At 40.4% G+C, this 27039-nt stretch overlaps 1 protein-coding gene across 1 annotated transcript in view; it reads right to left on the bottom strand.

The window, feature by feature from the left end:
* The window catches only part of RECK (reversion inducing cysteine rich protein with kazal motifs), a 45778-nt gene extending 21046 nt beyond the window's left edge, over nucleotides 1–24732 (bottom strand). The window contains exons 1-6 of the mRNA XM_018918264.3: nucleotides 24637–24732; nucleotides 22395–22453; nucleotides 18491–18565; nucleotides 16398–16434; nucleotides 10349–10434; nucleotides 8636–8683 (exon numbers count right to left, since the gene is read on the bottom strand). Of these exons, the coding sequence (XP_018773809.1) occupies nucleotides 8636–8683; nucleotides 10349–10434; nucleotides 16398–16434; nucleotides 18491–18565; nucleotides 22395–22453; nucleotides 24637–24715 (384 nt within the window). The 5' untranslated portion in view covers nucleotides 24716–24732. The remainder of the gene's footprint in view (nucleotides 1–8635; nucleotides 8684–10348; nucleotides 10435–16397; nucleotides 16435–18490; nucleotides 18566–22394; nucleotides 22454–24636) is intronic.
* Between the last annotated feature and the right edge of the window lie 2307 nt (nucleotides 24733–27039).

The raw sequence follows: 27039 nt of genomic DNA, 5'->3' as shown, positions 1-27039 counted from the left end.
CCAGCTTTCTTGTAGGTCCGCTTTGGGCACCAGGAAGTGCTACAAGGTTTCCTGGGATCCTTTTCTTCTCCAGACCGAGCAGCCCCAGCTCCCTCAGAATGTTTTCATAGGAGACATCCTCCATCTCTCTTTGTGGCTCTCCTCTGGACTCATTCCAACAGGTCCACATCTTTCCCGTGCTGAAGACAAAGCACTGGATGTAGCACATCCCATAGCAGGTCTCACCAGAGCAGAGTAGAGGGGCAGAATCCCCTCCCTCATGACTACTGAACTCGTACCAAAAAACCCACAGTCCTCCCCACACTGAATAAGCACATTTCCCATTAAAAAAATTAGGTACTGCATATAAGCTGTCTGGAACTCTATGAAAAGATGAGGTCATGAGGTTGAAATTCCAAAATGTAGTTGCCAGTTATCAAAGACTGAAATTATATGATTGTGAGAAAAGAGAAATTTGAATTTAGAAATACCTAACCTCTACAATGTTCAGAACACCAGATTTTATAAAACCTCATCAAGATAGTGACAAAATACAATCCCCATCTTAATAAAATTCCTGATCTCCATTTCCCCTATCCCTATAATTAAACAAATTTGTATTTCACACAGAAGAGAGTATCTAGAGAAGAAAACAGAAACACCATCAGACTGATCCCAAATCATGTGGATTAAAGTCAAAACAGGAAAGCACCAGATGTGCTACTACCTCTAAGAGAAGAAGAGAGTTTAAAATGCAGACCTAGTTCAAGCTCAGTAGTTCACCATTCTTCATCTATCTTAGTTAATAGTTATTCACTGCATTGCAGAAAAGTGGGTATCCCAAATAATCTTGGGGCTATTTTTGTGCAGATCTGTACTGCTGCAAACAGACGAAACGACAAATGTGTTGGGAATTAACTTCATTATTTTATTTTTCCTTGATTATTTTATTTTTTATTTAGATATTGTTTAGTGTGTAAGAATTTGTTTTTCATTCATATTTTCGACTTGTTTTCTTCTGAACACAAGATCTTAAACAGGACAGTCCCAATACTGTAATGAGCAGCTTCAAATTCCTTCTCTTAGCACTCAGAAATTAATTTAAACCTTGGGTAAGCCATGGCAGATGTGGCAACGAAAGGCCCTAAGAGAATAAACACACATCTAACTTGAAAGTGTAAGTGATTTTTCCAGAAACAGCAACTAGTTATAATTCTAGTGATCATAAATAAAGCACAGATCTATTGGTACACCTCACACAAAAACTGAAAAATCTGCCTTACATAACACAAAGCCCTAGATTTCATAAAGTAGCAATTCAGACTTTTTTTTTCCATGCCAAAAACATCCTCTACAATATTTCAGATCTTTTCTCCCAAAAGCACAGACACTGCATTATTTCTCTCAGATTACAACGAATGTGCAGCAACATTCTTCATCCCAGCAGCACGTTTTCATCTGATTAACTTTAGATGTTCCCTTCTTTCCTACACACAAACCCAATCCTGTCACACATCCATCTGTGCAACACAGATGAGGGACAAGAGAATTAATGGAGAAAGAACACAGAGGTGGGGTCACCATCCTACATCTCTAAAGAATAGATTGGTACTGCTGCCTAAATGGTCGTGATCTTTTTGTAGTACCATACACCCTTCACTGTGGATGCCAGGCAAAGTTGACCAGAAAGGCCCTGTTTCCATGAGGCCACCCAGTTTCCTTGGGACCTGCCACACACAACAACACTCTGCCCCTGAACTGACTCTCTCAGAGGCTGCTGAAATTTGATTTCTCCAGAGCCACCCTGCATGGAGCACTTGAATGTGGCAGATTGCCGGCCAGAGGTCTCTGCACAAATCATGAACAGGACGGGACTGCTGTGGAACATTCCTTGAGCTGTTTTATTTTTCAGCATCAGTCTCATTACATGGTTATGACAATGGGAAGATGCCAGCAGCTCACATCCCAAGCAGCAGACAAAGAACTTAATGTCACAACTTACTTTATAACTTTTTCACCAATCACACAAAGCAGAAGCATACTGACAGTGGTTCCATCCAACCACTGTAAGCACACGTACCTTGGGTTAAAGCAATGCTTGCTTATTTTGAATGCAATACCTGCTTGTAAGCCTTAAAACACAATGCACAGAGCTCCATTACTAAGCTTAGAACTTCCTAATATCTCACTAGATAAACTTTTCTGCAGCTTAGTGAGTTATCCTAGATAACTATTAATACACAGACCATTGTTCTATTTGTCCTTACTTTTCTACTTAATAAATAATTTTTCTGCTGACCTATCTCATGGCTACTGGTTAGCTCTAATCACAGTTCTGCTGTCTTTGAGGCCTGCCTTTTGCAGCTTTCCCCAAACTCTCTGATTTTTATGGATTCCCACAGTGGCACACAAACCAGCCAGGCAGAATGAACACTGTAACTTTATTATTTAAAAATAAATAGAGGTTGCTGGAAAGTCTAAAGTCTGTCTGCCATGGTTATACTGAGTACTTGACCATCCTGTTAGCACAAACAATACTTAGAATCATACTCTAAAGCTGCAATAAACTCAGATAAAAATTGTCACGTTATTTAGAAGTTGAATGATAGAAAAAAGTGATTCTAAAGCAGTTAATGAATAATAGTGTCACTTGCCCTGCTCAGAGGACACAAAAGACAGGAGAATGTCGAGAAGATGATATTTACTAATATTCCTCCTCTAAAGAAGGGCTCAAATTGAGACAAAATTATCTTCTCACAGCGATTTCACACACCAATTTTATACATGCAGGAAGTCCTAAGGTAATAATAAATCTTCTTTCTGTATTTTGAAACTACATTTCCATGGACTGCTGAATCGCTGTAATAATCCTCACATTTCAGTTAAGAGGAGGTGGTCTGGCTTCTCTTTTCCACCTTGTCCCTGTTCCCAGCTGTATACTCTTGTGGATGCCCTTACACCATGACCTTGTCATGACCTGATCTCTCTCACTAACCCTGATGAAAACTCATTTTTCTCGTCCCCTAGGATTTAAGTCAGCAATATCAACAGGTATGTTACTATGTTAGAACAGAAGAGAAGAAGCATTTTTTAGGTATCTTTTAGAAGGACCTGCCAGATGCCAGAGGCAGAGTAAGGCAAGGAAGGGGAGGGAATGTGTGTGGAAAAATGGCAGTTGAAGGAAGGCAGGGGAAGAAATTCAGCTGCACTGAGTTGTTACAGCAACTCACTATATTTCACAAAACTGTGTCTGTAGCCACCACTGGAATGCTAGTTGAGGGTGCTGACTTTGTTCTTTGGGTAGGTCTGGATTATGTTCAGTTTATGTGTATGTATATACCCCTCACACATGTGAGGGGTATAGCTACATAGATATGAGATAATCTTAAAAAAAAGATTTCAAAATGAGTGTCTAATCATGTGTTCATAAATAAAGTTGTTAGGAACATTAGACAGTCAGTCTGATTTGAATTACTAACTGCAACTTCTTTTCAGAACACATGGCTCATGTCCATCTCTACTAAATTAGCACTCATATCTTAAGAGGTCACCAGCTTTTCTGCCCACTCGAGGTTTCTTTGGAATCTTTGAGTGAACTGGCAATGAAGAAAGACACAGAAAACAAAGCAGAAGGTAAAAGACAGATATAGGAAAGAAAAAACAAAACCAAACCAGCCAATCAACACAGAAAGCAAACGAGGAGAAAAGAATGTTCTCTTTAAAGGAATGACTAAGTCATCAGGATTTGGGAAAATGATGGTACAAAGGCAATACTGTGTACACACACAGTCTGATACTCCATTTTAACTTATGTTGAATACTAAATTAAGTGAACAAAGATGGCAACACCAAAATTTCTAAACCACAAACACAATGATTTGTTTTACTTGTGCACAAGTCCCATCTTTCAGACTTCTCTTTTTTTTAGAGCCAGGTGTTTCCAAGCCTGGTGATTAAAGCCAGTGAGGCTACGAGCAGAAGGAGTGGAAAGTGGCAAGTGGACACCAGCCCCACAACCACATACACCTTAAAGCAAAGGCTCTCAAAGATTTCTTTTTGGTGTTATGGGAATTGAAAAAGGCTGTTGAGGTTAATGCAGCAGAGAACATTTTTCAGTCTTCCCCTCCAGAACACCCCTGAAGGAAGATTTTAGCCAGTACTGCAGGACCTAACTGGTTTCGCTCTTTTTGGAGCTCATCAGCTGCAGGTAACGGCTCAAAACCCAAAAATGCACACACCCCAACACAAACAGAGCAGAACATTTCGCTGAAGGAAGAAGTCCTCTGCATTGTGAGGCATGCTTTCACATTGTAAGTACATTTTTTCTAAATGGCTGCCTCTTGTGTCTTGAATGAAAAGCAACAGTGAAGCTGTTGTTTCACAAGAGAAATTAGGAGTATTTCGCAAATAACCCACAAAAAATTATTTTTCTCCCTAAAAATTATCATGGTATCTATATTCTACTAACTTTGGCAGAAAAATAACTTCAGTACTATTGTCCTGGGCAACCTAACCATGACAAATATTTGAATCTAGATCCTACCCAATTAAGGCCATCTTAATTTATAAGTATTACCTACTGTTAACCAATACTATAGCAAAATGCTTAAATCTGTGCAGTTAAGCACAGAAAAGAAAACCCTCTTGATCTCTCCTTGACTCTATTTAATCTTTTAATTTATTGAGAAGATAAAAGTCGGAAGGTAACAACCTACTAAGGTTTAGTGGAATCAGCTGAAGTGTCAAATGATGCAGTAATAACAAGTAAGGTCAAGATTTTCCTCTATTATATAAACCAGTAAAGAATTGAAAACACTTGCACAGTGAGGTAGTACAAAATTTACTGGAACTCAAATTTTGGCAAGATCATTGAGTGTTCTATCAACCTTCTCTGAACAGCAGAGAATAGAGACAAAAAGCACCAGCAGATGACAATAACATCATGGTCAGATTCCATCCTGAATTCATTAAGCTGTACTTCCAGAGGCCATACACAGTCCTGTGCCTTAGGAGTTCATTAAAACTGTTTAGGACCCTTTAGCTAAACAATGTCCTAAACAGTTCCTTGAGTTATTATCCATTGTCTTGGAGCAATCCACACAAACAATTAGATAAGAGCTAAAAACTGATGACTGCATTTTTCAGCAGGGGTACTCGTAACAGTCAGCATTCACTAAAATCTCAATAAAAAGCAGGATCATATGACCCTAGAAGGAAAAACCAAACCAATACCATAGCAGAGTGAACACTTTTCTGAACCCCCATTACAGCACTTGAAGCTGCAGGCACTGCATTTTAAGTTTCTGTGTTTAAAAGCTACAAAGTGAGATTGAGCTAGAGTGCTCAAATCTGGGACAGCAAAACTACCTTTAAACCATCCAGGGACATCAAGTGTTCACTACTGTGCACCAAAAGTAGTTTTAAGAGCAGAGGCTAAATAAGTGGTGACATTTTCAGTTGCATTTCAACTGCTTGGGAGATGTGAAGAGTGCTCAGCTGCAGTAAAGCTCTCACAGCTCCAATTAGCTAGAGAAGTTTATATGTCTTATTTGGAACATGTGAAGTTAAAACTGGAGTTCCCAATATTCAGAGAGGTGAACCCACAATATGCAGTGCACAGACTCAAGAGCTGCAATCTAATGGAAACTTCAGTGCTACTCTTCCCATGCACAAAAGAAAGAAAAGGGATCTTAAACACAGTAATAAAGCCTTTACAGCTTATTTTAAGATTAATGAACTATTTTAAGCTGCTCCTCCAAGCATGTTCTCCATGTGGTCTTTTAAAAAATGAACCCCCACTTTACACAAAAGCTTTAAAAATTCAAAAATCAGAAAATCCTACATACAATCCATACCATCTCCACTTCTTTTTTCTTCTTCCTTTGACTATTACCTACCTTCTTTTTAGAAGAAGATGAACAGGACAGCAGAAAGCTGGAAGAAGTAGTGAAAGATAAAAGAACTGAGGTGCACAGAACTAGAGGAAAAATGAAGACGACAAAAGGAGTATCTGAGAAGCAGAAGATGGAAAAAAGGACTATTAGAATAAAACCTTCAGAAGAAGGCAAATAAAATACCTTTTGCTCAAAAATACTGGGCAAGTTGTGTAAAATTTATTCATTTCTGTATGCAGTGCTACTTGAAAATAAAAATTGTTACAGGACACACCATCTTCAAAGCACTGATAAAAAACGAATACCTTATTCCAACACAACACTTTTCTAAAATGTGCAAAACCTCCACATTAAAATAAACATAAATATTTACAGTAAAAGTAATGCAGAAATATACGACCAGCAGAAAAAGCATCTTCAATTAATCTTGTGAAAAGCTGGCACATCAATGCTAAAGTGACTCTGCTACTGCAGGACCTGAGTCTCCACTTAGAGACTGCAAACTTAGGGACACCTCCTGCATGAAGTTTGGCTTTTTTCACTGCTCTGAACCCTCTGCCCTACCGCTGAAGATTTACCTCCTCCTTCACCCTCATTAATTTAGTGGGAGGCTGAAGGGTAACTCACAAAGTTGCCTCCCTAATCTCAAAAGGTTACAGAAGTGTACTATGCACAGTTCAGACTATTCTAAGCAGCTTGTGAAAATTCTCTGGGGAATCCTTATGTGGGTAAGTTAAGAAGATTGGTAAGCTATGAGAGTGTTTACAAAATAGGGAATTATATTTTACATCCTTAATTCATATAGTTTTTACTTTTACGCCATGTACTTTATTAAATACCTCAGCAACAGACCTGAGAGCTGATTACCAAGCACTATGATCCATACTGCAAACTACTTTTCACACTGCATCCTCCTTTTTAGCAAAGTATGAATTCTTAAATGCAAAACCAAACACAGTATGTATGACAAGGTATATATGTGATTCATGTGCTATTTGTGATCTCATGTCACCTCCTTCAGTTTGAAGGAGCCATTCCTTCCCCAGTTCAGTGCTTCCCCAGCCAACTCCACAGAATGTAAAGTAGAGTACAGGATACAGAAGCTACTCAGACTACAGAGGGAGCAGGACTCATACACCAAAACAGGAAGAACAGTGGTTTTTTTTGGTTTTTTTTTTTTTTTTAAAGAGAAATAATGACAGGGTGTGGGAAACTGCAGGTTCCCTCCAAAAACTGTATTTGGAATCTTCAATCTTAGGCATAACTTCCTTGAATTTAATTCAACTAATGAGCCTCTTAAGAGTATTTTAAGTACTATTTTCCATGAGCACCTGTAAACCTGGATACATATGAAAAATCATTGCCATACAAAATTCTATCATAACTGAAGATGTAGCACATCAGATGCTTAATTTGTCTGACACACTATTTGAATCTACCACACCTAGTCTTTTCCTTCTTCCCTAATCAGAAGACTGATACCTTCTACTATGATTTTTCTCCCTCTCCTTCTCTTTTAGTCTTGCACAGATAGCAAGCATTAAGGTTTTCTGTACAATAACAGCAAGATCACTCCTGATTAAGAGTGAGAGGCCCAATTTTCAAAATTCCAGATAAAAACTGGAAAAGTAAATAAGATGACTATGACCATAAAAGTCATTCTTTATTCTCTTACCTTTCCTCTCCCGTTCTCCTTCAACCCATACTGGCCAACCTCCTACAGCAATGCAGAAATCCAGAAAAAAAGAAGGAAACAGACCAGCATAATAGAGGAGAAGCTTGCAGATGTTGACAGTATAGCATATTATAGCACGAAAGGAGACAGAACTACTTAAAATGAAAATGCAATTTTAAGAGAACAAGCTATTGCAACTTTAACCCATGCTAACTTCCACAGTAAAGAGTCTAGGAAAATACTCTGTAGATTATTTAGATAAAAGGATAAAATAAAATTCAAAGAAGTAATTAAATACTTCCTGGAAAAAAACAGGAAAACTGCTCCACTTCTGCCCAAATCAAAAGAATGGAAAATTGTCTGATATCCCAAACTGCTGATTATGAGCAGAACTGATGCAGGACTACCTAACTTAGGGCTGAAGGAAATTACATGAAAGGGGGAGGGAGGAATCTGGCTTTTAATTAAGATGAATATCAAAAGAAAAGCAGTCCTTGGAGAATAGCATTTCCACACACTGTGTTAAAAAGAGCATAGGTAAAGGCAGATTTCTGAAGATATCCTGATGATTAATTTTATGAGCAGAATAGTAAAAATAACTGTAGCATCAACAGCTTCACTGATGTTATAAAAACTTACACACTTGAAATTATTTGTGTTCAGATAGGATACTAAAGGCTGTTTTTTCCTGAGTTTATTTCATTAAGTCACTTTTAAGCTGACTCTCACTGTCCAAGCTGAAAGGTTTCTGACAGATTGAATGATCACAACTAATGCTGACTTTGATCAAAGCTCCTATGAAATAAACTTTTTGGGAATCCAATTTGACAGTTGCAACTTTTTCATTTAAATCAAGGTATATGCAAGTCTAAAAAAACCAAAACTTTTTTTACAGAATGTGATTATACTTTTGTAAAAACTGTAGAGAGATAATTTACATTTTTATGAAAATGAGCACATTTAGAAACACAGCTCTAAAAACACTGAACTTTCCCTCTTCTACAGGATATTTTTACAGGACTTATAAAATGATTGATATAAAAGTCGATTTTGTTTTTCAGATATATTCAGACACATAAAAACATACCTCGTATTCCTTCCTGCAGACCTTTAAAACATCATTTTTTGCAGAAGCCTGAAAGACAGATAAATTTCTCCATTTGTAGTAGAAAATGATAAAATCATGTTGCAAAATAAAGACTGTTCTACTTTCAAATTAACTGCAATAACAATGGATTCATGATCTATTAAAATGTTCCTTTAAGAACCTAAAGAATCCATGTAAAGCTTTAAGGAAAAAAAGAAGACACCGCAACTTGTTAATATGACATTTAATGAAAACCCAAACCCTCTGCACCAAGTTAGCTGAAAGCACACAGAGCAGCTTAGGTTTTGTGAAACGTTTGCCAGATTGCAGAACACAGGAAGCATTTAAGAAATGGAAGAGCTTGAGCACAAAGATCTTCTCATTTTCCCTGCTGATTTATCACTTGTGTGTCACTTTCCACTCTCCTCCCTCTTCTGTGTTCATTTCTATGGTTCCTATTGTCAAACTGAGTAGCAGAAATTCTCCCCACAAACTGCAGATCCCTTTGTTCTATACAAAATCTTGTGCTCCTTTTTCATAGGACAGATATTCCAAACTATCATAACTACTAACATGCTACTTCCCCCTCCAGTAATTTAAAACACCTGGGTAAAGTCTGTCCTTGGACCAATTATATCACCACCTTCAAAATGACTCCAAAATCCCCTTAAGTTTCAAAGATCAAAATTAAAATCCAAATATTTTCCATTATCCCTAATATTTGGCAGGTATTTAGATTTTAGTATAAACAAAAAAAATAGGAAATATTTTAATCAGAGTCTGCTGAAGTACAAAATAAAGCTGAGATTCTGAAACAACATTCTGCAATCAAACAATACAACATCTGATTTAGAGAATAATGACAAATGATGTAACCATCATAAGATTAAACTAATAGAATTTAATAAGACTGCAATAAACAGAAATGTCTTTATCAGGCCTGGAGACACTTAAGCATTAGGACATATTTGAAAACATGGCTTTAAAATGCATTTGAGAATAAACACACATCTTCTTTTCTGAAGATCAAAAGTATCCAGTTTGTTAGCTCACTCCTCATCTCTCTCCCACACTACTCTGTACTCACTGCTCATCTCCTGCCACATAGTTTAAACCCTGGGCTTTTGGGTGAAAGTGGAATTTTTTTTTGTTATGACAGCACTTTGCAGTAGGCTGCTTGGGTCAAGATTGAGACTGCACAGGCAACATTCACAAATATGAATATTAAGTACATCTGTGCTGCACAAATGAATTACAAGGATGATGATAAACACAAATATGCTCCTAGATTTTGAAGATGTTTTTAAAGCCACAAACACATATTTATGGGAAAAAAAAAATCACTAAAGGCTTCACAGATTTTTAATAAAAAGGTCATTGCTAAATTTACAAATTACGCTTAAAACTGTTACCTGACAAAAGCACTGGCTCTATTAACACCAAAAAAACCCCCTTTTCTTCCATCTAAACAAAAACCTCTTTGAAGAGGCACAAAAATCTGTTTGGGGCTGTAACCACAATATTGTATCACTAAACATGGCACTATAAAAAAGAGCTTAGGATCAGCCACGTGCTGCCTTTCACTCAAAATTACTTTAAAGTACCAACTTTTATGTAGAGACTGTGACAAGAAGCCAGAATGATGCGTAGCACAGCCAAAGGGAGCTGCAGAAGCAGCCTGGGTTCAGTCAGTAGGGTGGGTGAAAGCCTTACCTGCTTACACGCCTGCCGACACTCCACAGCAATAGCCAGCTCACAGCAGCCTAAACCAACCCACCCATCAGACTTCTTCAAAACTCCTTGGGAAATAAGATGACAGATTTATTAGAGTAGAAAGAGAAACTATGCCATCATTTTCCCCTTCCCTCTACTTTTCAGATCTGGTAATCCTGTTCTCATTCAAGAAGCCAATGTACAGATTACATTTTACTGGAATTCCAAACCAACTTCAAGTAAAAACCACAAGTCTGTGTTTTCATAAATGCTGAAACTAGCAATGTATGAAGTACCTTCCACACATTGAGGATAAAGATGCTTTATGTAAACTGCATTATATGTTCAATGGAAATATTAGATTTTGACAATCTATCTAATCTGAAATATAAGACAACAAAAAACATCAGGAAAAAATCTCATTACAGCATCATCTCTTAAAGATACACCCTGTTGTTTGTTTCAATAGCACGTGTCTCTAACAACTTTGCCAATGCAGAAAACATTCCGTGCTTTCTCCAAACTTCCTGTGGTGTTTTTGGTCTGGATGGAGTTAAATTTCTTCAGCTGAACTGGCTTGGGGCTATGTTTTGGACTTCTGACTAAAACAGTGTGGATAACAGAGGGATGTTTTAGTTACTGCAAATACAGGCAGCATCCAGGCCTTTTCTGTTTTTCACAGGGACTCACAAATAGGCTGACAGTGCACAAGAGGTAGGGAGGGGACACTGCCAGGACAGCTGACCCCAGCTAACATTCCATACCACACGGCACCATGCTCAGCCATAAAAGCTGGGGTTGAGGATGACACAGCTGCCCCTGCCTGGGGACTGGCTGGGTATCAGTTGGTTGGTGGTAAGCAATTATTTTCTTTTTGCTTCACTTGTTTTCCTTGGGTTTGGATTTTTTCCTCCTTTCTTTCTTGTTTTTCCTTCCATTTTTAAATGAGAAACTGCCTTTATCCCCACCCATGGGTTTTCTCACTGCTGTCCCCTGATTCTCCCCTCTCTCCCACTGGTGGGAGAATGAGCAAACACTGTGTGGTATTGAGCAGCCTACTGGGGTTAATCCACAACACTTCCTCTGTCATTTATCTCCCCAGCAACATGATTCCATAGCCAGAACTATTGCCCATAGAAGCTTCCCATCTTCCTGTCTCTCTTAATCCACTTATTTCATTCTTTGCATGATCACCATTTCTTACCACAAGGTCACATAGAAATATGGTAAAAAGCAATTTGCTGCCGTAAGTTGTTTCATCTTCTTAATAATAAATACAGATTATCTAATGTTCTCCAAACACCAGAAAGAAAATAAAAGAATGCATTCCTGTATCTATTTTTCATGTAACCTTAAAGACAGAATTAAAGGGAAGGTTTGATCTATGCAGCTGCCCAGCAGCTGTGACTAACTTGTTGCATTCTTTTTCTTAGGACAGGAGGTAGAATTATTTAACTCAAATGAACCACTCATTTTTACTACAAATATTTAAAAAATAAAGCAGTACTTTATTACATACCTAAATTATATTCTTTATGTAGAAGTAAAAAAGCAGAAAGCAGAAATATCAACAACCTAATTTAAAAAACTGCTCTTAAGCCCAGTGGAAATGCCTATTTAGTATTTAGAAGAGCCACATGGGATGTCCAGCTTTAAAAAAGGGAAGTGAAAAAGCTAGGTGTAAGATCTTAAATTTAAATGCTACAAAAACACTTGGAAAAAGTGTTGGAAAAAGTAATAAAAAATAACTGCAATCAATGGAAAACAATGAGCAACTGGTATTTATAATGAAGAAAATTGCCTTTTAAACACACTTGATTGGCTTTACAAACACAGGCGGCATAGAAAGTCCTGCCAGCATCTGTCTTTCATGACATTCCAATGGGTAAACTAAGAAAATGTGCTAATGGCAAATTTTTAAAAGGAGGAGCAAAATCTGCACAAAATCTGCAAAATTAAGACATTCCCTGTGGAAATTAAAATACGCAGAACAGTTACTAAAATACAAATTAAAAGCTTAATGCCTGACACACAAGGAAGGTGGCAGCATTGCTCAGCAGGTGGAGGGAGTAGAGGGGCAGAGGTGCACTACAGCTTCTGGTTGTAGCCTGTTTTCTGTCAGTGTGACCATCTGAATGGTTCAGACCCTCTGCAGGCCAATGATCCATAGGTCCTTCCAGAGACTCTCAAAATCCTCTTGACATCTACTCAGAGCACTGCCTCAGCTTTCCAATTCCAACTAGTTCAAAGCAGCTGTGAAGGTCACTAACAACTGCAAGGGCAGCTCACCTTTCCCTGCCACACCTTGGGTGCAGAATCCATTTTTCCAAGGTTAAACATCTTTGTGACAGTGTCAAAGAGATCGCTGTACTGCACACATCTGTAGCTTGCAACCAGTGCTCAAGGATCTGGAATTCAGGTTTCACTACATATGTACAGTTCATGGCCAAATCAACCGCTCACTGTGCTCTGCTTTAGGCATAAAATAACACAGCAGTCATTTCTGCATAAATTCCTGTGTGGGGATTCCTTTCAATCAGAACAGTAATGTTTGGTAGAACATTTATTAGTAGGATTGATAATGTAAGGCATAAGCAATCTAAAAAAACATCAAAGAAACATCATGTGCAATATGAAAAAAGACTTCCAGAAATCTCTGCCGCAACAGCTAGCTGTATCCAGGAGAAACACATGGTAAATGCAGCTGGACAGCTTCAGGAGCAGTGTCACCAATGAACAGTCACCACTGAGTAATCAGGCATCCGTGTTTTGTGCAATACAGGGCCTGTGGTTTCAGATGTACTGGAACTAAACTTAATGGTGATAAAAGAATGAAACAAGCTACAAATACACACCATATTAAGAAGGCTGATAATTTTCAGCTGTTGTTAATGTTTTCTTGGCAAGTGGCCCTCTCTCCAGGTTATATCCAACCAGCAGACAAGCTTCTGAATAAATTGATGTCACACTCTCAAGAAACACTGAACTTCTGAACCTTAATACAGTAACTTGTAAATTAATTTTGTCCTCAAGGTAGTCATGTGCATTTCTAGATGAAAACACACCTTCAGTGCACAATCAATTGACTGGAGCCCACAGTTATGATAATTCATCACATTCATCTGTACCATACAGATTCCTGAGCCATAACAAATCACCTATTTGCCTAACACAAACTTCCAGCCTGCCCTCCTATACATTCCAGCTCCTTAATCACTTTACAGTGGCCCTTTGCTGTACTTGCTCCAGAGTGTTCATAGTTTTCTTGTCCAAAACGCTCAGAACTGGACACAGTACCCCTAATGTGGTCTCACCAATGCTGAGCAGAGGGAAAGGATCAGCTCCCTTGATCTGCTGGCAACATTTTCACTGATGCAGTCTGGATGCTGTTGGTCTTTGTTACAAGGGCACATTGCTGCATCATGTCCCACTTGCTTGTCACCAGGATTCCCAGGTACCTTTCTACCAAGCTGCTGGCCAAGCCTCCTGCGTGCTGCGGAGCATGCCAGGTGCAGGACTTTGCATTTCCTTTTCTGTAACTTCATGAGGTTCCTTTCTGCCTATTCCTTTGGCTAATCGACATCCCTGTGAATGGCAGCACAACTGTCTGGTCTAGCAACCTCTCCTTTCACTTTGGCATCACTGGTGAATACACTGAGCGTGAACTCTGTCCCATCATTAATGAAGATCAATTCCTGATAGGTTCTGGCTTTTCTCATCCCACCATGCATTAAGTGGAGCTTGGATAAGGTGATCCTTGAAAGTCAAGCAGCTCTCTTGGACCCTCCTTTTCTCTAGTTCCACGGCCCATGGGATTCTTCCAAGTAGACTGCCTGTGCCCTCGTGTTTTCTGCACACAGGTTTGTAACCAGTAAGGCAGAAACTTTGTTTACAAGCACTGGAACCAACAGTTTGGAACACTGGAACCACATGCTCCAAGGCATGGTGGGGGGACAGGAAGGAGGGAGGGAGTCTGAGCAGATGCTCTAAAACTGTTACAGCCTCCTCTTCCCGCACTCCCACTTTTCCAAATATAGCATTTCAATTTCAATGCATTTTAATTTCGTAATTTCAAAGTCTTTTAGAAATTACACATGATACAATGGACTAGTCAAGCCTGATTTCATCTATTTTTGATCTCTCCTTTTAACATTACAGCCCTATGTTGTGATTTATGCTTTAACTTTCTGTGCAGGATTTGCATTAATTGACTTTTGGTGAAGAGGGAAGAGGTGAGCCACAGAAGGGATTCTCTGTGAGAGCAGCTAGCAGCTTCCTCCGTGCCTGGCACAGCCAGTGGCTGGCTGGCTCTGAGAACTGGCACACTGCTATGCCAGTTAGAGAAGCTAGTAATGTCTCCATGACAACATATTTAAGAAAGAAGAAACCATGGGAAGCTCTCTTTCTGCCCTTGGAGGGATGGCCAGTGCTGTGGCCAAGCCCCTTCCAAGCCCATCCCGGCTGCTGGGATCCTGCTGCCAGGGACATTCCGGTGACACGGGGACCTGCGGGGCCTGGACTGTGTCACCAACACCGAGAGGCACAGCAAGCAATTCCCTGATGCAAAGCCTGGACAAAATCAACTTTTCAGTGCTGCAGAACTCTATACAGACTTTTCAATTGATAGAACTTGAGAACAAATGAACCTGTGAACACCAACTCTCTCCCGAGTCAGGAAAAGGAAAAGCAGAAGACAGGTGAGGAGAACAACACGGCAGCACTAAGATCGCTGCTAAGGCAGGAGGGAGAGGAGGAAGTGCTCTGAGGGTCAGAGCTGAGATTCTTCTGCAAGCCCTGGTGAGGACTTACAATACAACAATTTCCCCTGTGATTCATGAAGTGCATGGGGGGATGCAGCATTCACCCTCAGCCCATGAGAAAAAGGCACTCATGCTGGAGCGTGTGGATGCTGAGAAGCTGAGACTCAGTGAGAGGCTTAGAGAGAGAGAGAAAGAGAAAGCGCCCTTGATTGCAGAGACAGAGGAAGAGGACCCTTGCTTTTATACTCTAGAACAGCTCATCCTTAAAAACTGCACCCCATAAAATAAATGGCCCCGAAAAGCAGTTGTGGGAAGACTGTAAGCTGTGGGAGGGACTCCACATTGCAAGCAGGTTCTGGGCGCACTATTGGCCGTGAAAATTGAAACCACATTGGAAAAGTTCACAGTTTCCCATAGGAAAGACCCCAAGGCATAGCAAAAGAGACTCCTCTCCCTAAGTGAACTGAAGAAAGATCTTAAAAAGTGGTAAACTGACTAAAGATGCCATGTTTTGTCTTCCTGCACTCTCAGTGGGAAGGAAAAAAGGCTGGGGTGGGGGGTGGAGGGAAGGTGTTCTAAAGGTTGATTTTATTTTTGTTCTCTTTATCCTCTTTTAGTTCTGTGAATAATATCTTTTTATTTATACCTTTTGAAGTTTTGTGCCTACTTTGCCCCTAAAGTGTTTTCTCCTAATCCTTATCTCAACCCATGAGTTTTCTTTCCCCCTCTCCACTTAACAACAGCAGAGGAAAATGAATAAATGATTTCTCATAGGTGAACTGGCATTTGCCCAGCTTCAACCTGTCACACTTTCTAAATCCACCTGTACCAAGCAGTTTGGTTCATAATCTGAGCCCCTGCACTTAAATTGCTTGCCTAATTCTTACTACCTCCCTGTGTTACTCAGTTTTTGTTCAAATTATGCTGCATCTAGAGTAAAGTCATAATTATCAACCATTTTGTAGACCAGGTTAAGGTGTAACAAAATCAAAAAACCAAAAAAATTTGAAAAGAAAGAAATGCTGATATTTCCCTGACTTGTCACAGAAGAACATGTTTAATTATACAAACATATTAAATATTTTTAAACTAGGAAAATAAAACTATTAATAAAATGCACAGATAACTCATTATATACTAGAGGAATCTTAACAACACACAGTTTATATTAGATGCATAATGGAAGTTAAATTATCATGAAATCGATAGGTGCAGGTGGCAGACACAATATCAAAACACACAGAGGGTGAAAAAGCAACAGGATTCAATAGTCAACTGGTATTTCTTACCTGGCAAAGAAGAATTTATACAACCCCACACTTCTCTCTGAAAAGTAAAAATGCAATTAAGCAAAAGCAAGTCTACAGAATAATAGAGTTTATAGCAGACTCAAACCAGACAATTTCAGCATTTTTTCACTGGGTTTTAAATATCTGATTGGAAGAAAAACATATTTTAAAGAAGTGCTGTTATGAAAGCTGAGCACCACTTCTTTCCATGAGAGGGCTGCTATGCACAGACTATGGATTCAAAAGTAGCATTTTTGCAGGTGCAGAACATAATGTAGTTATCTGGAATACACAAGCTAGTCAACTCTCTCCATCAGTGTTCACAGAACTAAACTGCAACTTAAACAAAGAACAAGATTTGTCTAGGACTAAGACCTGTGGAGAGCCTTACTGACCTAGCATTCCTTCCCACCAGCTTAAAAATACCCTAAACACACATAACCACACAGAAAAAACAAATTTTAACAAGTGTTTCAATCACACTGACACAGCAAACCATACTGTCACATAGTGACACATCCATCCATCCATCCATCCATCCATCCATCCATCCCATCACAGGAACTGATGACTTTCCAAAGTTGCAATGGATCTGTATTTAATAGTCTAACACTGTCCTCCTCTGTATCTGTGGAGGTTTTCTACCTAGACAAGAGCCAAAGCAAGATCAAACAATGATGGTAAAGAGCTGCTACTTCTGCAAGTTCCATCCCTTTGATTCAGTTGACTTCCTTTATTTCATGATGAGGTTAATGGTTGGACTCAATGATCTTTTAGGTCTTTTCCAACCTAAATGCATCTATGATTAAAAAAAAAAAAAAATCACCTCTTGTGTTGACAGTTACTTTTTAAATTAATACCAGGCAATACCCTTTCTATCATATTCCTTGAAGGAACACACACAACACAATGTCTGTAACCAGTGCTCAAGAATATTGACCATCTGATTAAATCTAAACCCATCTGCCCATCAGTGAAATTGCACCAGAACACTGGTCCAACAAGACAAGAGATCTCTGAGAACAGCAAATAAGGTATTGAGTTGAGAGGTTAACTATTTCATGTATCTAGATACTAACAGTTCAGTGATACTAATTTAAGATCCACACTGGACAGCTGACTTGTCACTTATAAAGATAATAATTGGGAGTTATAAAAATCATTGTGTCATTTTTTTCCTTTCAGATAATCTCCAATCCTGTCCTATCAGAAGCACTTCTCTACTATACAGATAAGATTCTACTTATCTTATCAGGGAATGAAAGATAAAGAAAACCAGTACCAAACCAAATGCTATTCATCACTTCAACAGGTTTTCATGGCAGGTTTTACTCATACCTGGAGCTATCTATAACCTTCTGAGACCTTAAGCTATTGACACACAGAAACAAAAAAAATGAAGGAACTTTGACACACAGAAGGAAAGGATCTATAAGCTAACACAATCTTGTGAAGTTACTAATTAAATTTTATTCCCAGATTTACTACTCTTACTCACTGTTCACTTGAGTTGAGCATATGTTTTAGGCTTGCTGCAAACAGTATTGATACTGTTCAAAGTAACAGAAATTACCAGAAGAAAGCAGGCTTTTCTGACTGCAAAAGGGTGCCAAGAGATAAGACTCTAAAATTTACAATCTGAATGATCATACTTATCTATTCCCTGGTTAGATCATTCTTAGAAGAGGGAGTGGGTTACACTCTTTTTTTAGTTGAACTAAAGAATGTTAGTGACACTACAGAACTTTCAGGAAACCATAATCTTACTTATCCAATAAAAGCATTACTTCAGTTTCTCATATAAGGCATCAACAATTTGGTGCAGCTATCAGGGCCTTCTTGTCCCAGCCCAAGACCTCATGGCTTTGTGCCATGCACATGTTGGAATGCATGATCTAATTTAAGTCCCTACCATTAACATCCAAGTGACAATCACCCAACACAAGTTTTTACAACACAGATAAGATTTTCATTGCATTTTATAGCTTATACATGCTACCTTACTGCAAGCAAAGTAAATTATGATGGCTTTAGAAAAAAATCCTACTTTGAGGTTCAAATCTCATTTGAAGAGCTTTTCCAGCAAGCCTTACCATTGATTCTGGACAATACTCAGGTGCTCGCTGCAGTAAGTGCTTCAAACGGGAGTCACTCTTAGAAGACAAAATCTGTTAGAAACAAAACACACCTTAAAACATAGAGAATGTTGTGCACATCAAACACTTTTTTCAATTTACTTCACTGTTTTTAGTTTCTCTAATATCTCCTCTTTGACAACTCTGCCTAACAGTTAGCATGAACAGAATTCAAATTTAAGATTTCTTTTTATGTATTTTTTTTCTATTTAGAGAATTTCCTCCACAAACATTTCAATCAAAAAGTTTCTACTGAATGTGGAAGGGCAATGTTAATGAGAGGATTTCTGCTGCACATATCAAAATACTATACAACTCTATTTTCTTAACCTTCTGCTACATGTTACATGACCTTAAGCAATTAAACTTCAAAAAAACCCTGAAAGATATTATTTCTGTAGAAAAGGTAGAACAAAACCAAGACTAGTCAAAACTAACAGGGTAATGCACAGTACCCACAGGTAAACTGAAAACCCAGGAGCTCACTAGACTGTATGGAATACAAGAGGATGTTGTTCCTTTAGCAGCCTAATAAAGTTTTAATTATAAATTAAAACAAGAAACTGGTCAACAAGAGAAATGCAAACAGACCAATAATGTGTGATAAGAAACTGGAAATGATATAACCGAAACAGATGAATTTCAGAAGCAAAAGTACATTACAGTTCTAGTCTAAATTTGTTCTATTCTAACATGATAAACTATCAGTCCTATTCTAACATGATAAACTTATTGAAAGAAAATCAAGAGAACAGCAGCATTTGTTTCAGAAACAAGAGCAAAAAAAAAACTGCATTAGTGTTTTGACTCTTCTGAGGTCACAGGATAATAAAATAATTCAGGCTGGAAGGGATCTCAGAGGATCATTTATTTCAAACTCATGCTCTAAGAAGGGTAAACTACGAGACCAGACCATGATGTCCATCTGCTTATTCTTTCCATCTGTCCAGGTCCCTCTGGAAGACAGTCCTAACATTAAGATTATCAACACTTCCTTTCAGCTTCACATGGCCTGAAAACTCAATGAGAGTCACCTTGTGCAGGCTGTTAACAAAGATGTTAAACAGGAGAGGTGCCAGGGCAGACACCTTTGGTATTCCACTTACTAGCCTAGAGGCAAAGTAGGACCCACTAACCTCTATCTTGGAGCCTGATTTTACAACCTGTTTTTTACTCATCTAATTGTCCGTTCCTCAAACCCATATGATCTTAAAATTGATACCAAAACATTGAGGGAAATAATGTTTAAAAATTTGCTACAGACAACACAAATTACATCCACACCTTTCCCCTCATCCAGACATCCAGCCTTATTATCAAACCAGGTTGGCCAGGAATGATTTACTGACATTAAATCACATGCTGCTTTCAGCAATAGCTTTACATTTTTCCTTCTTCAACCTTTAAGTACTGCCATAAAATGTCTTGTTGCCCTTGACTTCCTCTACAAGTCTCAATTCCAGCTGAGCTTTATCCTTCCCTATATAACCTCACTTGCCTTGGCAAAAGGTCTAAATTCCTCTTGTAAAACATTTCCCTGCTTCTACACTTTCTATACCACATCTTTTCTGCACCAAAGCTTGTTCATAACATCTCTGTTTATCTGAATCAGATTCTTGGAACATTAAGGTGTTTTCCTGGGAGCAGGGATGGACAGTCCTTACACTTGGAGAAGGATATGGATAGAGTTCTCTGGAATGATACACAATGAATGTTGCCAGGAAATTTATCACAATGAAATTTCTCAGAAATAAGATTAGGGAAAAAAAGTCAACTGAAGAAAGAGAGGATTATTCCTTGCTACGGTATCTGACATGCCTACTCAAATAATCATGAAAAGGAGATGACACTAAAGCTAACAGTGGCCTAATACTTATTAGTAATGCAAAATAATTCGGTGTTTGAACCATGTTAGTCGAGAAACAAAAGTCTCACAGTAGCTGATTTACTGGTTAGAACTCCTAACCCTTAATCAAGCCTTCTTCCTTAACCAGCAGGATCCAGGGCAACAGCACTGGGTGTCCTGTGTGCTTTTCACCCTAATCCCTGGGGAGGTTCCCAGGCAAGGCCTCCCTCAATACTATAGCCAGTGTCCACACAGACATGCAGAAAATGGGTAACAGTCTGAGGGTCAAAAAAACCCTTGTGATTCCTGCAACATCCTAGATCTGAGTTCCTGAAAACCAGATGACCTTAGCCAGAAAGTCTCCTCTGCAAGTGAGTGCCTCCATGCCCTGCAGAAGGGAGTGTTCCTCCTGGTGGGATTGAGATGGCTACCAAACAAATCATTGCTCCTCATCTGCTCTGAGGCCCCAAATCTAATCTGCAAGTGCATATCCAAAGACAGCCATGAAACTTCTTCCTCCTGTCAGCTGCACAAAACAGTTAAGTTACAGAAGATGGAAACCAGTAAAATAACAGCAGACAGCTCCTTTGGTTGCACTGTATCAAAGGATCACACAGAAAATGATGGCACTAGCCTGATGTGAGGTAGCTAAGCCAGCTCCTTATAGGGTATTTGGGGGGCACCAGTCCTGCTTCAGACTTTTTCCAGACCTCTCACTACTGACATTCTGGATATGCTGATTATCTGAGTGGAGAGAGATCATCCACATGAGGCCAGATCAGAGTGTCTTACAAAATCCACAGAAAACTATGTAATAATTAGAACCAGTATAGCAGAATTGGGATGGAATTTGACAGTAAAAAGCTGGAGGCCTTTCATGAAGAGCCAACAGGAATTCACATGATAAGCTGGAAACTTCAAACCAATGAAACACAAGAAAGAAATGGGCAGATGATTCCAAATGCAGCTACTAAATTCACCAATTTTTTTATATGTACAGGAATGGATATCTTTCTCTTACATCCAAGTTAGAACACAATTTTTAAGACTGAGTGCCACACTTTTTTTTTTTAATGCCATGTATAGTTTTGCTTACCTGTATTAAAAGAGATAAACTTATGTTGGAAGGGCTGCAAGAATTATTATAGGAATTGAGGGATTATCTTGGGCAAAAAGACTGTAAGAACTTTCCTTGTTTGGCCTAACAATATGAAAGCTGAAAGAAGATTTGGTTGTGTTCTTTAGATATATCAGGAAGGGAAAAGTGCAATTTAAAGTGAAAGTTTTGCTAGCACAATCAGAGATAAATATAAACTTAATCATAACCAGGTTCACTGCTCAAACGGCCCCAAAATGAGGAATGAAAACAAGAAAAGAGGGCAGGTATGATCTAAGAACACAACTTTAACATAAAAATTGTGTCTACACTGACATAAGTTTTACTGATGTAGAATGCTTACGTAGATGAATAAATGTAACTACACACACACACACAAAGCTGTATTAATTACTACCCACAGGTACAAATCTAAACATAAGTTATGGAAAAATACTTTTCAAGCTTGAATTCAGAATAAATGTTATGAAACAAAGTGTTATGAATAAAGTATCATAATGAGATGCTTAGTGGACAAACAAGAACCTGAAGGAAGAATAATACCAGCATCTTGTTCCTCAGTTTGAACTCCCCAGAACTTAGAAACACTAAGATTCATACATTCTGTAAAATACCTTCAGACCTCTCATTTCCCAATGTCCTTATCACTTCTTGACCATTGTGGCCTCAGGCTGGTATTTCTATTTCTCCTCAACTCCAGCAGAACCCATTTTTCACTACAAAAGGAAAGAGGACTATGGCTCTAAAATTTCCAAGTTCTCATTTTGATACCATCACATCTCACAATTCACACATAGCCTCCAGAGAGAGGATCATTAGCTTACAAACTTAATGCTGCTACATCATTGTGTAAAGGCACAATTTCAGCTCTGATGGAGTTAAATTTAAAACAAGCTCACCTGTTCACAGACATCACGGCACATTAAATTGTCCTTCGCATGGTAACAACAAGACAAGCCTATGGAAAAGCAGGGAGAGGGAAAAAGATATTTAAAAGATTTGAAACACTTAACCATCACTTCTGAACACAAGTACACACTTGATGTTCTAGCAGGACAATTTTCTGGCCCACAGATGACCGCGGGAAATATTCCTTCCCGAAAGGCAAAAAATGAACAAGTTTTGTTCTGAAAATGAGGCAGATCCTTACAAGAAGTTACCCCTGAACACTCACTCACTGTCACCAAAAATGAGATCTCACTCCCTTTCTCTAGTCCTATTTCTGCTACTAACATCCACTAGCTTGGTACATGGCAAATTCCTTCATGAGACAATTCAATTTATTAACTCAGGGGAAACTTTAAAGAGAATAAATATGAAAAAGTAAACAAAAACCCATCAAAAAATCTCTGTAGAGAATATGTGCCTTTGTAAATTGAATCATCTCACAGAATCTGAAAAGTGCAAGAATCAGTTAGGAACAGGTGGTGAAGGAAATCAGACCAGGGGTCTCTTTTCACACAGTTTTTCATTGAATTCTGTTCTAAAAGCCTTGGAACAAAACCCTAAATTGTTTCACTAGTGATGGATGATTAAGACTGGATGGAAGTTATAGGGCAAACACAGATATGAACACATCAAGGGTTAAAAAGCCCCCAAAAAACAACTGAAGCACTGAGAAGTCATGAAAGACTAAAGCTTAAAGAACCATTTTTAGCATTATACTCTGCTGTGCTTTGTACCCCCTACCATTCAAATATTTTGTTCATTCATAGTTAAGCTTGGCAAATATAAAAGGAATTGAACAGTGCCTTAATATCCATTTGTATCCTCACTTTCCTGTTTTTGAACCAGTGTTTTAGAGAACAGACAGAGGTGTCCTTCAAAACTTTTACTCCCACCCACATCTTTACACACAGGATCGTTTAATGATTACAGATTTCTGCTGAGATGCCTCTGAACTATGTATCACACTGGCACAGCAACAACAAAAGAAGTCTTTTTCACAGCACTTTACCAAACAGATTTTGACTCAACCATCAAGAAGGAACTTGGGCATGAATTCCTTGCAATATTAGTAGGTTTATCAATGGAAAGCTGGTCCAGAGTACATCGTATTTCATTCCACTAGCTTTTTGCTGTCTCCCTCCTAGAACTAAGCCTCCCTAGAAACCAAAACTACAGAATAACAATGAAATGCCCATAAACGCAGTCTTCTGCTTTAAGGTGTTACGTGTTTTGTAGTTTCCATTCCTATGACAACAATGTCATCTATGTATTAAAAGGTGTTTTCCAATATCTGTCTTAAGCTGCCTTCTTTTTCCACCACTCTTTTTTGGTCCTGTCAGGAAGTTACAGACACACAGATTCCTACAATGGTTTGGGTTGGAAGAGACCTTAAAGACCTGCTAGCTCCAAGCCCTTCCACTAGACCAGACTTAGAGCTGCATACAGCCTGGTCTGAACATATCCAGGAATGGAGCATCCATCCTCTGGGAAACCTGGACACGACTGGAATTCTGGGCTGCAAGCACACACTGCCAAGACATCTGCAGTGTGGGGAGCTATTTTACCGCTATCCTTCTCTTTATTAAACGTCTTGCACCCACTTTTTAAAATACCCGATGCCTTGTTTGACACTACTCTCCTACTGAAAACAAGGAACAGAAGCCCTGGAACACACAGCCTGTTCTGACACTGCATATGGCAACCCAGGCGCCAGGTTGTACCCATTTCAAGCCACAGTCTTGGGATCTCATCCGCAGGCAGCCCTGTAGCCGAAGGCGCACATCCCGGCCCCGAGGCACGGCACCCGCCGGGGCAGACCAGCAGCTCTGTGCCCGTCACGGTGCCCGCCGGGATGCCGGAGATCCGGCCGCTGTGCAGGCTGTGCAAGAGCCTCCCCCGGCTCCGGTCCTGGCCGCAGGGATTCCGGCGGGCGCTCTCCCTCCCCGGGGAGCCGGCGCAGGAACCAGCCCGGACCGGCACCGGGACGGCGCCGCTGCCGCTTCCCGGGCGCGGAGCAGGTGCGGGGCGGCGTCCCCCCTCTTCCCCGTCTCCCGCATCCCGCTCCGACAGCGGTCCGACAGGAGAGTCCCGCGGCGCCGCATCCCCGCGGGCGACGCCGCCCCTGCGCCATGTTGTAGCGAGGGACCCGCGGAGCCGCCTCCCCTCACTCCCTCCCCCGCGGTCGCTACTCACCCGCCGCCGCGGGGCACAACAGCGGGGCAGCCGCCAGGCACAGCAGGGCCCAGGGCCACCGAGGGGCAGCCGCCGCCATGGCCGGGTCTCGAACCCGCGCCGACCCCGCCCCGCGCCCCCCGGCCGCCGCACGGACGGACGGACGGAGGGATGGAGGGATGGGCGGGATCTGCCGCCGGCAGCGCCCCCTCCCGCCAGCCCCGTGCCGCCGCCCGCCGAGCCCATTGGCTGAGCCGCCCCGCCAGGCCCCGCCCCATTGGCTGAGCCGCCCGCCTGGCCCCGCCCCACTGGCTGCGGCGCCCCGCCAGGCCCCGCCCCCGCCCGGCCGCCGCGGACATTCCTGCGGGAGCCGAGCGCTGCGGGGCGCTGGGCCCTCCTCCTCCTCCTCCTCCTCCTCCTTCTTCTTCTTCTTCTTTCCTTGGCCGCAGGCATCCCGCAGCCTTTATTCCCCCCGGCCCATGGAGCGGCAGGGCCATGCCCGGAGGGAGGACTCGGGCTAGGTCTGAAAAGAGGACTAAGGAGAGGAGATAGGGGCCCGGACTTGGTTGAATTAGTTTATTTCTGTTTTTATATAGTACTTGAATTATTAGCATCATTCTAGACATCACTTTTAAAGCATTGCTTGCAGCATTACAGTACTTAAAGTGGGCTTATGAAGAGAAGGGAGAGTGACTTCTTATTCAGGCAAATAGTGACAAGACAAAGCAGAATAATTTATAACTGAAAGAGGAGATATTTAGATTAGATATTTGGAAGAAATTCCTTACTCAGAGGGTAGTTCATTACTGGCACAGGTTGCCCAGAGGAGCTGTGGATGTCCTATCCCTGGCAGTGTTCAGCCAGGTTGGATCGGACTCCGAGCAGCCTGGTCTAGTGAAAGGTGTCCCTGCCTGTGGCAGGGGGTTTGGGACAAGACGGTCTTTAAGGTCCTTTCCAACCCTAACCATTCTGTGATTTCTATGACTGTAAGGCAACTTTATAGCAATATTTTCTGCTTGAAATTACTTTGTGTATCCAGTGGCTGTGAGGGAGAAGTGATCTCACTGGCCCCAAGCACGGGATAGGAAGAGGGATGGCCCCTGGGCTGGGAGAACAGAGGTGAGGAGGCTGTTGTGGCTACACCATGATGCTGATCCATCATCAGTGTCAGATTCAGTCCACAGGGCGTACAATTAAAGAGTCTGTAACTGAAGAAGCCTCTGTACAGTAGGGCCACCACTGCAGTCAATTTTCCATGTAGAGATTAAGGTACTCTCCCCCTTTTTTTTTTTTTTTTAATAAGAATTAAAGGGAATTGAAATGTAAGCTATCCAATGAAGTTAAAATGAATTTAAGTTACTCGTGCAACCATTTTGCCTTGGTCATTCCAAGGTGAATGGATCAGCTTCTGACAACTCCAGGCTTTTTGGATGAGCACCTTAGCATCCCACTGTCAGATTTTCTGGCAATAATAAAACAGGAAAATTTTAAAGAATCCATGGAATTCAGTGTCCCACAAACTGCTTTTCTTTTTTCCAATCTAATATCCCAGCAACCTCCTTCACCAAAGACAAGCTACCAAGCTATTAATGACTCCATGATCTTATATAGCCTGGCCAACCTTTAGAAATCCTGTAATTCCAATATCAAGTTATAAATGGTCCAAAAACCAAACCAATGCAATATAGGAGAACTCTCCAATAAGTTGAAAAAGTTTTCTCTCTCTCTCTACACCAGTATGGAGTGATTAAAGTGTATTACTTCTTTGTCAACCAAAGCCATGAAAAATAACAGTACAGTTAATTGTATTTTAATTTGAAGCCTTTTATTGCTATAATTGTGAATTCAAGAAAGTGAAGTCTCAACTGCAACCTGATTACACAAAAATCTTTTCACACCAGGACAGAAATGATGCTGGTATGTAAGTGAGGTTTCATGTCAGTTGAATATCAGGGCTTTCCCCCAGCAGCCCAAGGTTCACTTCGGCTGATTTTTTATCTTGGGACTTAAAATTCACGGCGAGCCCACGAGGCGGCAGCAGATCCCAAAGGAAAATGAGCACGACGGCTGAATTGGGCTAGTTTAGATTCTCTGAAAACACCGGGGGCCTGAAGAGTTTCGATTCATTCTTCCCAGCAATGCGAAATGGTTTCATCTTGCTTGATTTTGGATGAGGGCGACCTGCTGTGCATCCCGCTTCCCCTGAGTGCCGCCTCCGTGCCAAGGCATCAGCAGCAATAATTTGGCCCCCAAGCAAACAGGCAGGGAGATGCGGGTGGGGCTTACAATCCAAAGGTCGATCGTTGTCACTCCAAGTCACCTCTTCAGTTCCAGATGAAATATTTGAGACCACTGAAAGTGTTTCCTTCACTTCAAAGCAGCAAACTGAACTTTGAAATGATATAAGCTTCTAAGATTTGGCTT

This window comes from Serinus canaria, chromosome 2 (assembly GCF_022539315.1).
Source record: "Serinus canaria isolate serCan28SL12 chromosome 2, serCan2020, whole genome shotgun sequence".
In the NCBI taxonomy this organism is placed as follows: domain Eukaryota; kingdom Metazoa; phylum Chordata; class Aves; order Passeriformes; family Fringillidae; genus Serinus; species Serinus canaria.
The sequence above is the reverse complement of the archived record's forward strand: the minus strand, read 5'-3'. Positions and strand labels throughout refer to the sequence as shown.